This window comes from Ammospiza nelsoni, chromosome 8 (genome assembly GCF_027579445.1).
Source record: "Ammospiza nelsoni isolate bAmmNel1 chromosome 8, bAmmNel1.pri, whole genome shotgun sequence".
Classification (NCBI taxonomy): Eukaryota; Metazoa; Chordata; class Aves; order Passeriformes; family Passerellidae; genus Ammospiza; species Ammospiza nelsoni.
Genome location: NC_080640.1, coordinates 11520916 through 11536393, shown reverse-complemented (window position 1 = coordinate 11536393; position 15478 = coordinate 11520916). Strand labels below are relative to the sequence as shown.

The window sequence follows — 15478 nt, the reverse complement described above, 5'->3', positions numbered from 1 at the left end:
GATACCTTCCCCTGTGAGTTTGAAGGGATGTGCATTTTCTTGTGCTGTTTACTATTCCTTCGCTAAAAAGATAATCACTCAGCTATCACCTGGGGGACTTGCTGATGCTGATTGACTTTTCAAGCTGCTCCCACTTTATTGATCTTCTGTCTGAAAAGATTCCAACAGGTTTATCCTCCCAAAGGCAAAGTGTTTTGTGTTAGATGAGCTTCTGTGGGCTGAGTGCAAAAGATGACAGGAAAAGGAGGCTTTTCTGGGGTGAAGTTATGCCTGTGTGGTGGTTTGAAAGATATTAGGCAGCGATGGTCTTAGGGCATTGGCAGAGTGGGAGTGATCAGCTGTGTGCTTTCTGAGCTGCCCACAACTGGCAAACGTTTGGTGGGGAAGAGGGGGACCCCTGCCCTATGGATCACAGGAATTTATTAAACTTGATGTAAACTGCAAGCTTGCCTTTTTGGAGAGTCTGTATTGATGCAAGCTTAGACCCCAGAGTCTGCATTTTGAAAACGTGGTAACTGGAGTCAAGGCTGTTAATGCTCATGCTCAGGGAATTAATAAAACTCGCATTCAACCGGTGCTGCTGTGAAATGCTTACCTGCAGTGTAACACTGGATTTAGGAGAGGTGTGATGCAGCTGCTGATCTGACTATTGCACAAACCAAGAATCTGGGTGACAGCTGTCTTTCACTTTTGCACTTATATCCCTGTCTCTATATTTCTCATGCAAAATTCTTCACTTTGAGGAACTAGGAGAGAATATAATGTCATATAACTGTCTGGATGAGAATGGCCAGAGTCATTTGGGAGCATTCAGAACAACCCTATCTTCTTGCCTAGGGATCCAGTTGTATAACCAGGTCACCCTGCAAAGCAAGTGGTGCAGCCTACAGAAGAGCATTGTCAGCTGCATAATCTGGCCTGGAAGCTCCTTCTGTCTAGTGAATTATCATGTCTCTGCTATGTGATGCTCAAAAATGTTATTTCAAAAGGCTGGGAGAGTTTGCAGACCTGTCATGGATATTGCAATGGTAATTGGAATGGATAAGCTTTGAAGGATTCAGGAATGTGCTGATTTTATATTTTATATATTTATTTCTCATATTGAAAGACAACTTGTGCCAAAGTCTGTTCTGGTGGGAATATGAACACCACAAAATACCTTTCAAGAGTAATGTAATATTAGCCTGAGACTTGTGTTTTGTATGGCTCAAAATTCTGTTTTCTTCTTTAGAAAACTAAATTTGCACTATTGCTTTGTCTCATTTACTCAAGTTTAAACTTCGAGGATTTTCAGAAATGCAGAATGCTCACAAAAGCAAATTGAGAAATTTTTGCAAAATGCATTATATCCTCTTGGTAATGTTGTTATGAATCTTTATGTTTATAGATATACACAGATATAGTGCGTCCTCACCTTTATTGTGTAAATTTGTGTAAATCTGCCAATATCAATCATTCACTTGTACATGATAGGGCCATATTAATTTCAACTAATTGGGGATCTGGTGCTGTCCTATTAGTACTGGAAAAGTAGCATGTAGAGGCTCTCAGTCATGTTGTGACTGACAGTAAAGATTTGTTCCTAAGTCTAGAAGGTTCTTTCATTGCCAGTCCCCAGCTGTCTCAGGTGGCTGCATCTCATGAGCTTCAGATTTTTTATTTTTGGGAACAGTAAGAGTCAGTTTTTCCCCAGGAAGCTCAGTTAATGTGAAACTGAGTGCTGAGGAGCCTTGCCTGAGGTCAGGCAGGATTCTGTGGTATTTATGTTCAGATTGTGTGGGTGTGCTGCTGGGGACAGTAGCCTCTGTGGGTCACAAGCAGGGGTAGACATAAGGCTTGTGGGAGAGGGGTCAGCTGAGGTAGGGGCTGGAAGGAGCTGCAGGCTGACTGTAAAAGTTGGTTTGGGAATTGTCTGCAATTTTTAATATCTCTGTCTAAACTGGACTAAGCTATCTTTATACTGTCCTCTTTTTTAATTACATCAGTTTTGCAAAGATTTGCTGATGGTTTGAAAAAATTAACATGCCTTGTGATATTTTAGAGATGACTCAGGTTCATCTAAATGTCCCCACAGTACTGCCTACCACTGATGCCAAAAGAGGCAGACAGTGTCAGAAGCAAGTTTTGGTAAATCACCTTCTCAGGGGTCATGAGAGGAAATGTGTGCATCCACAGATGGGAAACTGAGATTTGAGTCACCTGTCCCCCTCTTTAAGGAGGGTATGGTGAGCTCCTCTCAGGGCAATTTGTATAACCCAGAGTGTGCTTATTCTCTGAGTGATTGGAAGGAATTTTGTTGTCATCCACATCTACCACAAAAATAGAGAGTTGAGAGAGGGGGCAGTTACACAGTCTCCCCTTGACATTTTGTTCAAGACACATTTAAAGGAAGTTCCAGTTTAAATATGCACAGAATGGCAGAGATGTTAAATGGAACTTCTAGAACTGCTTCACAAAATCTTACATTCAAAGCACTCCCTTTTGCTATAAAATAATGCAAATTAAAATGATTAGCTACTTCAGAGAATCGTTAGAGAAGCATTTTTAGCTATAGTAATAAAAGTAGAAAAGGGCCTGGGAAGGGCCTTGTTTCTAATTAATTATCTAATTAATATCTGATTAATTAATGAGGCTTTGTCATCAAAGCTGTCTTTTATCTTTGAAGCTATTAAAGTGTCCTCTAGACCAAATTTCTTGAATATGTGTTGATAAGGCCATCTTTGCTGAGTCAGTCAAGTGCTTGGAATCAAATCAATATGCTGCCTTATCAGGGATGTATAAAACACCTCTTTGGAAAATTAGAATACATCAGAATCAAGAACATGATAAATATGTCAGATCTTATAGACAGTATGAATGGAAAATGAGTAATGATGAAGTGTAGTTCTTCAGAGCTGTAAAGTAATGCTTTTACATAGACTGACTTACAGTAGTGAAACAACCAGAGCAGGAAAAGCAGAGGCCCTTGGAAAGCCAGACTCTCTAAGCTCCAGGTTGCCCCTGAGTCAAGGTGGCTAAACTCTGTTTTGGGGTGTGTCTGCATCTCATCTGATGAGGTTCTGTACCAGGTACCATTCAGGTACCATTTCTACCAGCAGGCATCAGCTTTCCTGGCCACAGGATTACCAGTTCATCAGTGGTGTAACAGGAACAAGCATGCAATGAAGGGAAGGGCTTATCCCAGCTTTTGAGGGGAAGCCATTTCACATTTTATCAGGTCTCTGTTTATATTCTTTATGCTGCCAGCAACTGTTGGGAAATCCATATCGTACTTCTCTGCTTATCTCTGCTCTCTTCATTTTGTAATGTGATAAATTGTGGAAGTCACAGTGGAGTCCTGATACCATTTGGCACCTACTTCTAGTAGTAATTCTCATACAGATCCAGAATAATAATACATAAAATGTAGAGCACTAGAACATTATAATAAATCATGAACTTTTGATCTCAGTCAGGATGGCTGAGGTCCTTCCCTGTCAGTTGTACTGCCAGCTCAGTGCATGCAATTTTCTAACCCATTTATGGTGAGACACACTTTGCTTTGTGCTACTTGTGCCTTGGTTGCTCTGGTCTCTTTTTACACTGAAGGGTGGAAAACACCTTAAAAAGGCAATATATCCTCATCTATTTTAGGGTGAATAAAACATCCTCTTAGTTTACAGTTTTTGTCTATAGGTACAAAAAGAAAATGTGGACAGGCTTGTGAGCTAGAGATACCTAGTTTGTAGGTGGCTGAATTTAAGATGAAATAAATGGCCATGGTAGAGAGAAGATGGAATCCTGCAAATGGAGGACTAGAATTACTTCAGTTTCACAGTAGGAGGCACCAACCTTTGTTGCTTTTGTGTCTGCTTATTGTGGGCTTATTATTCAGCAGCAGAGTATAAAATAAGGCTGAGTAACCACTACACCTGCAGCCTGCTTGTTCTGATCAGGTTCCCAGGTTCTCTGAAAGGATTCTTTATTATGGGCTTTTACAGTGCAGGCTCTAGCCTACTGTCAGGTGAGGATCCATCAGCTTGGCTGGGTTTATTTCTGCTTCAGAGCAGAGCTTGCCATTCTTTGGTAGAAACAAAATGTTGAGGCACCTTCAGAGCTGCCTTTAGCCAAATCTGTGTCACACAGTGGCTGAGGTATAGTGCCTCTAAATGTCCCAGAGCAGGGAATGCCACTCTGGTGCTCAAGGTGTTCTCTTTTTTTGGTTGATCTGGTTCTGCTTTGCCAAGCATCCCTCTCTTTTTCTGCCTTTCTACCCATTTCCTGCAATCCCCTTCCCCTCCCTCTTTGTGTCTCAAAAGAGGGTCTTGCTTCTTCAGGTGGTTCTACAGAATATTTTAGATATGAAACCACAGCTTTTCCACAGAAATTGTGTATATGAAGGTAAGTGTGCAGAGAACAGCAGGGACTGGGGAAGAACACCCTGTTTTCTGATGGTGAATGCTATTTAGGCACCCTGTGTCATGATCTGGGTGGTCAGTGATTGCTGGGGATAACTAAAGCATCACTGTGTTCCTACAGGACAGGTGCAAGCACCATGCAAACATAAGGCTTTCACATTATCCCTGTAGGGTTAATACACAAAAACTGCATCCCTATAGACTGTTCATGCCCATCTGAGCTGTGATCTCTGCCAGGAAATGACTGGTGTGAACAGCCCCCCTGCCCTGTGTAATGGTGATCAAATGAAATGCTGATAAGCAATCAGCCACTAGAAATGTGACTGATATTTGCAGCTCCTGTGTTTTATTTGCCATAGATCCAGAGGTGGAATATTCTGCATCCTTTTGTTAAACCTTGGAGACATCCAGTGTCCTCCCAAAGGCTCAAATGGAATAAAATAAAAAGATGATACCTTTCCTGTAAAAATATAAAGGGAATAATCTGAAAAAAGGGATAAAAATAAAGAGGAAGCCAGTGTTCCAAGTTATCTTTTCTCACCTTCACTTTGAACTGTGAATCACAATGACTACTGCATCATGGCATCTCATTTTTCCTTGCCAGTCTCCACTCTATGATGTAGATGGAAATTTATCAGCAAAGGTCATCTTCAAGTCTTTTGGATGTTTGGTGATGGGAATCACCATTAATCAAAAAAGAAAGGGGTGGAGGGAGGGTGCTGGGATCATGATAGTAAATGAGGTGGATATTCTGCTGTTTACATGACATGCAAACTAAAAGTAAAAATAAGGATTTTTTTCAAGAGATATTATCAAAACCAGGATAATAAAAAATGCTTGAGCATCTTTTTCCCCAGTGGGATCTCTGGTTTTAGATACTTTTGAAACTTTATGGAACTGAAAGTCCACTAGAACTGATGGATTTTGGTTCCAGAAGCATTGAGAATGTAAAGCCTTGTGTATGATGGCAGAAAGTGGTTTTATTTGGATTGTGTTAAATACTCTGGGTCTATGCTGATATACTTGGATAGCTGGGTTTTTATTGCAGGAAGATTGTTAAAGATTGGTCCCTGAGGCATCCATGACAAAAGATGTAATTGGACTAGTAAAACTAGTCATAGAATGATCAGAGGCATGAACAGCTTGTGCGAAGAGGCTGAATAAACAGGGAGTCTTGAGAGAGGAAAAAAAATCTGTGGAGACTATGATAACAATCAGTGAAATCACAAATGGCAGCATGGGGCTCCATGGTTTTGTACTTGTTAAGTGGCAGCAGTTAAAACAAAAGGGAGCCTCTCCATACAGCACAGAGCTGTGGTGTGTACTACCATGTGATAGAGAAGTTGCCAGAAGCTTCCCTGTGGGATTAGACAGATTTATGGAACTAAAAGCCCACTGATGACTCTTGCATGCAAAGGCATCATCTTCAATTTAGAAAGCCTGTGATATTCCTGTAGGCTGGGACATTACACCAGGAAGCAGCAACACTTGCTTGAATTCTGTTCACTTCCCCAGGCTTTCATTGTGGCTCTTAGTTTCCTTTAGTAGGATGGAGACAAAGGGAGGCCGTTCTTTCTGCTTGTAATTGTAAAATATTCTGGTTTTACATTTATTGCAGTCACTAAACTCATGGTTGGGTAAAAAAAAAAGCTTTCAGCAAATGTTTTTCTGTCTTAACTGGCTGATTCAGACTACACACACTGGAACTTCCTTGGTTAGTGAGTAGATTTAGCTTCACAGGGCTTCTGTGGACACTTCTGTTATAAAATGTCCACATCCAGATTTATGTCAGCTCCAGACAGGGAAGGACCAAGAATTATATTTTTTTTGTTAGCTCCATTGATGTAATTTTTGATGCTATCAGATAACAGTACCCATGGTGTCCTGGCTGTGGGGTTAAAAGCTCCTTTGCCATGATCTAGTTAAATGTTTTTGGGGTGTTTTTTTCTGTTTTTTTTTTGTTTTGTTTTGTTTTTTTTTTTAAGGCTTTTTTCTTTGTTCTTATTTCCCCCATTGTTTTTTCTATTGTTTTTGTTTGGTTTGAGGTTTAAATTTGTGGGGTGTTTGTTTGTGGTTTTTGTTATTGTTGTGTGTGGGTTTTTTGTTGGTTTTGTTTTGTTTTGAATTTTATTTAATTTTGTCAGCAAAAATGTCAGGTCAACCAGACAGCCTTGCAGTGGTAACAGTGGATCTTTCTGGCCACTGCCTCACTGGACTCTGACTCAGGAGGGCTTTTTCTCAGTGCGTCAGAGCTTCAGAAGGGCCTTTATCTCAGGGAGGGGAGGGAGGAGAAGGGAAAGAAGGAAACATGTTTCACAAGTGATGGAAGACTGGCTGCCTGAGTTCCTGTGTTGTGCACTTGAGTTCTTTGCAGTGTATTAATATGTGAGCTGGGTTTGAATGTTTTCCTGCTGCTGGATGTCCAGAGAGATGTGCCTCCTCTCGTGTTTCATGGGATTTACTTTTATGCTGCTGCTCTTCTCAGAGCCCTCACAATTGCTCTCCTTTTGCTGGCTCTTGATTTTTATGAAACTTGTAGAAACTTTGCTCCTCTTGGGTTTTTGCTTTTCTGCCAAACTGGGAGAAAATTGGCCAATGAGTAAAAGCAAGAAATTGTTTGTGGGGTATGGAGAGACAAGCACGCTGCAGGCAGACAGTGAGTGTTCACTTCACCATCAGAAGTGAAGCAAATATTAATCTGTATGTTCCTGTTGTTCTCTGAAGTGCATAGAGAATCGGGATATTCTTCTGCTCATTGAAGCAGATCTGTGCCTCCACACAGTTTTCAGTGTGGGGCTGCAGGTATGTGTAGTGGGACTCTGTGCTGAAGATGAATGCATCAGCTTTAGAAAAAGCTGAGAAAACGGCTGAAAATCTAAAATCAAAAGCATGATGGCTGCTTCTCCACACAGAGGAGAAACCCTCTGACAGGAGGGTTGGTGGAAGAGGTTGATTTTTCATCCCAGTCATTCAGCGCCAGCATTTGCAGCTCTTTTTTTCCTGAGAGACTGATACGTGTTTTATAGCCTATCTCCATAGCTGAATAGCTGAGACTTCAAACAAACAAACCTGCCTTTCTCTGTCTGACAGAGCCCTGACATGGAAAGTGTCACAGAGGAGGAGAACCCAAAAGCCATTCACATGGCATTCTTTCTGCCTCTCCACATCTCTACTTCATATCTCTGTCACTGAGAAAGTCTTACCACAGTATGAAGTCTGCTGGCTCAGGCCAGTTTGTTGGATTCACAGAGAAGCTCAGGCTCAGATTCAGAGAAACAAGATGGATTTTGTTAGCTTGTGGTGCTCTGACTTTGACAAGGTTTTGTATAGACAAGTTTCTTTGCCTGGGTGTATCCCTTGCACCTTGCTCTGCCAGACTGGAGGAGGTTGCAGTGATGGTTTAAACACATCATAGCCTGTCACAGGAGGGCAATGGAATCAAGCAGATGGTTTTTTCCCCCCACTGTTTAAAACAGAATATCATTATGGGAGAACTTGCAGTATCCCCATAAAGCACTAAATTATAAACCTTGCTTTTCCAAATGGAATATGCAGAATTTAGTGAGGAGCAAAAGTCTGATGCAGCCTAGACCCTCAAGGTCATAATCAAAAACAGGGACAAACCCATATTATTACAGAAATGTGGGACAAAACACATGGACTGAGTTTATACAGGATTGTTATATACAACCAGAGCCCATTAGGTTGGAACATCACAGAATCAATTAGGTTGGAACAGACCTTTGAGAGCATTCAACCTGTGAGCCAACACCACTTTGCCAACTATACCATGACACCAAGTGCCATGTCCAGTCTCTTTAGAGCACCTCCAGGGATGCTGGCTCCACCATCCCCCTAGCTAGTCTGTTCCAGTGTATAATCGGCCTTTCTGTGAAGAGATTCCTCCTAATGTCAGCCTGAACTTCCCATGACACAGCATGAGGCCATGTCCTCTTTTTCTGTCGCTTGGGAGAAGAGGCTGACCCCCAGCTCACTACATCCTCCTTTCAGGCACTTGTAGAGAGTGATAAGGTCTCCCCTGAGTCTCCTTTTCTCCAGGATGAATAGCCCCAGCTCCCTCAGCCACTCCTCCCAGGGCTTGTGCTCCAGACCCTTCCCCAGCTCCTCTGCCCTTCTCTGGACTCACTCCAGCACCTCAGTGACTTTCTTGAGTGAGAGGCCCAGAACTGGGCACAGCACTCGAGGTTTGGCCTCATCAGTGCTGAGGTCAGGGGAAGAACCACTGTAACATTCCTAGTCCTGTGTTGAAAGAGTTTCTGTGCTACCAGCACTGTATTGAGGAGCATTTCATGAAAGCCTTGTTAAATACAGTTTCACGTGTGTGTGGTTAGAAGCAATATGCAAATATCAACTGAGACTGAAGGCAGAAACAATCTACCAAGATGATGAGATTCCTGGGATGGCTTCAGTGGAGTGGATCCCTCCTTCAGGTAGGGAGGATCAGTTTGCCATTAAAGGCCTAAAGAAAGTTAAAGCTGGATTTTTGGGTGTGACTCATGGATACCATGTTTTATATCACCAAGTCTTTTGTCATTTTGACGTAACCACAACATTTCTTCCCCTCCACTACTTTAATAATGTGCTTGGAAGGGGATCAAATAGTGACCAGAGGAATGGGAGAGAATATGGTATCCAGTCTGCTTGTATTGTCAAACAACTGTAAGGATGTATGGCTAGTTAATTCGGAATTAGAAGTAATTAGTAAAGGAGAAGGGTTCATGTTAAGATTAAGCGCCGACTCAAAACTTTTCTGTTCCACCTGTGGGTCACATCTCTTTAAATGTTCAGGCTTGGGTAACTAAAATTAGTGGACAACTTTTTCTTTTTTAATGCTTGTTTTCTAATTAGGCAATTTAGTGGTTGAGTTGCGCCCTACACTATATGATTGCGGAAGCTGAAATGCCTAATTGTAGATGCCTGCTTTTGAAAAAATAATCCATTACCTATGCAAGCTTTCAGCTTCTTCATCTCTAGAATAGAGATAGTATTTCCCAGTATGGCTTTTGGGACTTTGTTAGTTTGAATGGATTGGCACAAGACACAAGCTTTAGATTTTTTGGCCAGAAAAAGTGCTATGGAAATACAGTATATTATTGTGATATCCTTTGAGATGTTTCTGTGAAGCCAGTGGAGACTGTCAGGATAATAAAGAAAGCCTCAGAGAAGCTAACGAAATAATGATCCTACTTCCTTTCTAGCTCTTCTTTGAAAGGGCAAATGCAATGAGTGAAAATGGTTTAATGAGAAAGAGTCATTAGGGCACCCAGCCTGCATCTTCAGAAGTGTGAAAGCATTTTGGGAGATCTTAAAATTACTCAGAGAACAAATGCAAAGTAGCTCTGTCAGAATATTAAACTGTTATTTGTGTTCTCTTTTAATGCTGATTGAAACCAGTGATCTCTTTCACTGCCTGGTGGCTGGTACATGTGTAGTCACAAAAGTGGCTTGTTCATTGCTGCAGTGCTGTTGGAAGGGTAAGATCAAGGAATTACCTCTGCTTGCCCTCTGTCTGTTATCCTCTGCTTAGAGCTTACTGTCTCCTGAGGATTCCTGACCTGTTGAATTTGCATTTATAGGAGGCCTCATGTACTGGAATTAATTGTCTTGGATTATTCAGTTTCATTAATTAGGCTGCTTCAGTTTTGAGATTGGCTGGAGAGGGAAGGCTGCTATTATTTGTTTGTTTGTTTGTTTGATATTGATACCCAGTGAGACAAGAGCTTCAGATACTTTGGGTGGGAAAATTCTATGAAAATAGAGTGCATCATTGTCATATTCTTTGGGGTATCTGTGTGAAGCCCAGCAGGTGATACTACTGTGCATTAGTACACAGGAGTGGTCAGTGCAAATGGAGCTAGTATTAGCTCTATTTTTAAATTAAGGTGTTAACCAAAACTTGAAGCACCTGAGCACTTGACACTTGAAGAACCTTGGCTGGTGACTATTCAACACATTTAAGGAAAGAAGGACTTTGCAAGGTATTTAGAAATTGTCCTTGAAGGATGCACTGAAGGAAATGTGTTGCAGCCACATCAGTAACAAAGCAAGATTTTGACTTCATGATTCCTACTACTTGGAAGCCTGAAACCACCTGTATGGTTTTGGTCACTCTTGTGTCACCCTAGTGTCACTCTGGGCTCCACTCGCAGCAAGGAAAGCAGCAGAGCTGGGTGCAGGCTCTGGCATGGTTCAGTTTCTCCAGTTCATTGTGATGCCAGAAGTGGCTTGGGCCATTTCTCTGCCAGATAGAAAAGGAGCAGAGGATTGGTCTCAAGCAGAACCATAAAGCTGCAAATTCTAGAGGCTTGTTGAACTTACAAAAACAAATTACTGGAGATCAGTACTGGGAAAGGCACAGAATTGCTGCATGTCCTCTAATCATCTCTCCAGTAAAAAACATTATTAGAGAGGAGGGCAGGGGCCATGGATTCTCATCCTAATAAAATTGTAGACATGTCCAGGTAGGTTTTTATGAGGACCTTTCCTTGTCCATCTGCTGGAGGCTGTTTGCTCTGCCCCTATGACAGAAGCTGGGTTGGGCTGGGAGCCAGGCTCTCCCCACATGGGGTGGGAGGGCTTTTCCAGCACGGTCTGACACCCCTCTCTCTCCTAAAGTCAGCTTGTGCTGAGCACTCTTCAGGTGTGGGATCCTGTACAATGCAGCTGTTGGGTTGTTCTGGTAGGAAAAATCTTGTTTGTTAGGAAAACAAAGTATGAAAACAGTAGAGAAGGAAGCAGGGCAGTGAGGTTTCAAGCATGCCCACAAATGAGGAGGAGGACACCACAGAAAACCCTCTGTGACGAAGCAGCCCTTTTCCCCAGTCACGAATGGATAATGCCACCCCCAGATCATCTGCTCCTCTGGGTGGGATTTACTGGTGTAGGGGCCTGAATCTGTCTCTGTAACTCAGAAAAATTAAATGCCTGGCACAAAGTAGGATGGGGGTGACTGAGGACTCAAGATGCCAGTTTAGGCACATTTTTATCTAGACATGAGTTCAGCTGTTACAATTCTGATCCACATTTGGATCCTCATCTTCAAGTCAAAAATCAACCTACCTAAAAAAAACCCTGTTGTTTTTGGGTTTAATTTGATTCTTATGTTGGATTTGTCTGAAGAGAGAATTTGTACTAAGGGTGCTGCTGATATCAGTGTCCTTTTATGTGTAGATACCATTTGCAGTCCCACACTGGCACATGAGGGCAGAGCCTACCCCCAAAGTCCACCTGCATGGAAGCACCACAGCTCCCCAAATATGTACAATTAATGAATGCAGAGACAGACACTGCCCCTAAGGACTCTTCTTTTCTGCTGCCCACCCTTAATGAACCATAAAATCTTGTGTTTTAAGCATAATAATGCTCAAACTGTAACTTGGAGCATCTGTGCACACAGTCATTCCCTTCCTCTGAGCTCTAATAACCACATAAACTCTTTTTGTCTCCTCTTTTCTCCAGGTCAACAGACTATGGCACTACCTATGAAAAGCTAAATGACAAAGTAGGCCTGAAGACTGTGCTGAGCTACCTATATGTCAGTCCCACTAACAAGAGGAAGGTAAGGGAGAGCCATTGCACTGGTAGCTATAGAAACAAAATGACAGCATTCTGAGAGGAATTATGATCCTGAAGTGAACTCTGTTGGTAATTCACAAGTGCTTGAATTTGCTGTCTAAGTTGCACCGGTGCAATTCCATGGAATCCCACAGAACTGATCCTGCTTTACTTGTGATGGTGATGAAGGACTTAATTCCCTTCTGAATTTGCTGGAGAAGTAAAAAGGTTGCTTTTATTTGCTTCTGACTGTTATAACTTTAAAGAGCTCACTCAAATATTTCTGGGTTTCTTGCTTACAGCAGCTTTGGCTATTACGCATCTCCCTGCCTTATATCTCATTATTAGAAATACTGAGTAAGAGGCATTTATTTCTGCATTTGACTCTTTTTTCCCCACATTTGGAGGTAAAGATGTAAATGACATTTTCTTTGGTTGCATCATGTAAGGGGGCTGAAAGCAGAATATGCCTGTGAGAGTGGGTGGAAGCCCTACAATTTGATTTGGTTGTGTAGGAGAGAAGATGAGGTCACAGCTTTCCAACCCCCTGCTCACTCTTCCCACGTGATGCAATTAGGGCTGCAGCTGGCTCACACAAGCACAGCCCAGGAACTGCTGCTCAGTGCCTTTTTGCTTTAAAATTACTGCCTGTGTTGATTCAGGGGAGCTAGTGGGACAAAGCTGCTTTCAGCTACCCACAGAAATCAGTGTGGGAGGGCTGCAGCATGAAGCTAATTGCTGACAGTGAAGTGGTGCTTGGCCAGTGTAGGGGCCCAGTGCAGCATGTTTGGCTTGATCACTTCCAAACTGGCCATATCCTGTCTCCATCAAAAGATTTCCAAACTAATAACTCGCTCCTGGTACTCTTCTTATTATGACTGTTGTGTTTTCCATCACTGGTCAGTCTACAGATGTTTTGGGACTGATATTTGTTTCAGTGTATGCAACCATAGGGCATACATAGCTCTGGTTACTAAGTCTGTTTGTAAGTACAGGGAGGAGGAAGAATGCAGTGGCCACAGTTTGGCTTATGTTTTCCTGATGCAGGAGCTGAGCTGTTATGACAACTACCTTGATTTTTTTTTTTCCCTGAGCAAAACAGATTAAAATGTTTTGTAGTGATTTTTCCTGACCTTTACACGCATCCTATATCCAATAAGGGGGGCCACTGAAGAGTTAATTCTTTTTCATACTGTTTCCAAAGCAACTCTGCCCACCCAAAAGCACAGGCAATATGCTCAGTTACAAATCCTACGTCACTGGTGTAAAGACTCCCTCACAAATCAGAGTACAAGGATATATTATTATCTTCCAGCAATTTCTCAGGCTACTGAGCTTTACAGATTAGCAGTCTTTTTTTTTTTTTTAATTAAAACCACCTACATTTCATCATATAGTGGCATACAGGCCTATCTTTACCTGCTGTTTACTTATTTGAGATTAGAAATTTAAAAGAATTTTTTTTGTTTTCTGTCTCTAGGAAATGATTTTTGAGCCTATCTGTGCCCTTCTTATCCCTTCTGAAAAATCTTTTGAAATGTAGAGACAAGCTATAAGGAAAACTCAAAGGAAACCAGCTGTCAGTGCTGGCTGCTGTGGGAACAACTTGCTTCCATTCTTTCTACCTCTTCTAAATATATAAGTACTGTTACTGTGCATGCTTAAACAGCTGGTCTGTCTGAACTCTGCTTTGTTAACCATCAAAGCAGTTCCAGACATTCATGTAGCGCTTGAGAAATGTCTGAACAAGGTGTCACTGGACCAGAACATCTGAAATTTGTCAAATTCAGCTTTGGGTTTATTGTCCACTCACTCCTCTTACAGATTCTTGAGGTTATGCACTGCAAACAATGCACTAGGATTGTAGTCTTCTCCAGTCTCTCTGGGTGAATATTATTCCTGTGGCATGGGCAGTGTGACGGTGTTCACAGCGGTCTGAGGATGAGGGAAGAGACAAGGATCTGGCTCCATGTTTCAGAAGGCTTGATTTATTATTTTAGGATATATATTATATTAAAACTATACTTAAAGAATAGAAGAAAGGATTTCATCAGAAGGCTAGCTAAGAATAGAAAAAGGAATGGAATGAGACCAATCACAGATTTACCTGTTGCATTCCACAGCAGCAGATAATCATTGTTTACATTTTGTTCCTGAGGCCTCTTGGCTTCTCAGGAGGAAAAATCCTTAGGAAAGGATTTTTCATAAAAGATGTCTGTGACAGGGGAGTAAGCAGAATGGTTTTGCTGAGCTCCTGAGGACAGCTGCCAATACTGAATCAGAAAGCAATAGGTGGGTCCTAGCAGAAAGAGCCCAAGTCCCTTGTGGTTCACCTCCAGCAGCAGAAGTGCTGCCTTGTTGAGCATGATGCAGGGATCTCTTGTGAGCTGCAGGAGAGGTCTTTGCTTGAGGCAGTGAGTGGCAGGGAGGGACCAGCACTAACTCACATGCAAGGAGCCAGTGTCACTCATGAGCCATGCAGACCTCTCCAGGCAAGGTCTGCAGGTGTCCAGTTCCTCTCCAGGAAAGGTCTGAAGGTCTCCAGCTCCTCACCAGGCAAGGTCTGCAGGTGTCCAGTTCCTCTCCAGGCAAGGTGTTTCTCCTGAGGCACTCCCTCCCAGGCACTGGCTGGAGCCTGCCTGCCTGGTAGCTCCTGTGGATTTCTGATGGGTTTGCACGTTGCTGCTGGCCCTGTCTGCTCATTAGCTCTCAGAGGATTAGCGCTTACTTGGAGGAGGAGAAAAGCTTTCCATACATTCGTTCCTAATTGATTTACTAGTGAGAAGGATAATTACTGCTCAGCTACCCTGCAGAACTACAGTGGGAATTACCTGTCAGATTTCTTTGAAGACCCAAAATGCGTCTTTTCAGCTGTTAAATAGGAATTGTGTTCAGCCAAATGCCAGTTATATAAACATCATTTACCTGAATTGTGGCATAACCCTGGGCTCAATTATGAGGCACAGAGATTTAAAAGCTGGCATTTTGCTTTCTTCTTTTAAAAGAAAAGGCTTTTGTTTCTGATTTATTTTTTTGAAAAACTTTGGTGGGAATATTTTAATTTTTTTGGCAACCTGTGTTTTATTTCTTGGAGGTCAGATTTAGTCTGTAGCTGTTTCTGTCTTTTACATATCTGGGTGATATCCACCCCATCCTCCTCATGCACAGAGTTAACCAAGGCAGAGAGCAAAGACTGAGCAGAATTGGCTTTGGCTGTGGTGCAGATCTGGCTCCCAGAGCTCCTGCCTGCTCCAGGTGCTCGCCAACCTGCTGATGGCTGCTCTTGGAGCTGGGATGGGGTGTGTCCATTTCCTAGAAATCACAGAAGGTAGTTCACTGGGAAAATGCACTTTGCCCTTGTGCAATTTGACATTTGCAGCTATATTAAATCAATATAACACCATGCACATACCAAAGGAAGATGCTGGGAATTCTTTTTCCCAGCTGTGATACCTGAGAGGTGTCCTTCCAAGTGGTCAGGGCCAGCTTGGTGATCTGACACCACC

General features: G+C 42.3%; 1 protein-coding gene across 1 annotated transcript in view; it reads left to right on the top strand.

Annotated features, from left to right (window-relative positions):
- SORCS3 (sortilin related VPS10 domain containing receptor 3) overlaps positions 1–15478 on the top strand; it is a 262549-nt gene that overhangs the window by 111622 nt on the left and 135449 nt on the right. The window contains exon 3 of the mRNA XM_059476918.1: positions 11877–11976. Coding sequence (XP_059332901.1) covers positions 11877–11976 — 100 coding nt within the window. The remainder of the gene's footprint in view (positions 1–11876; positions 11977–15478) is intronic.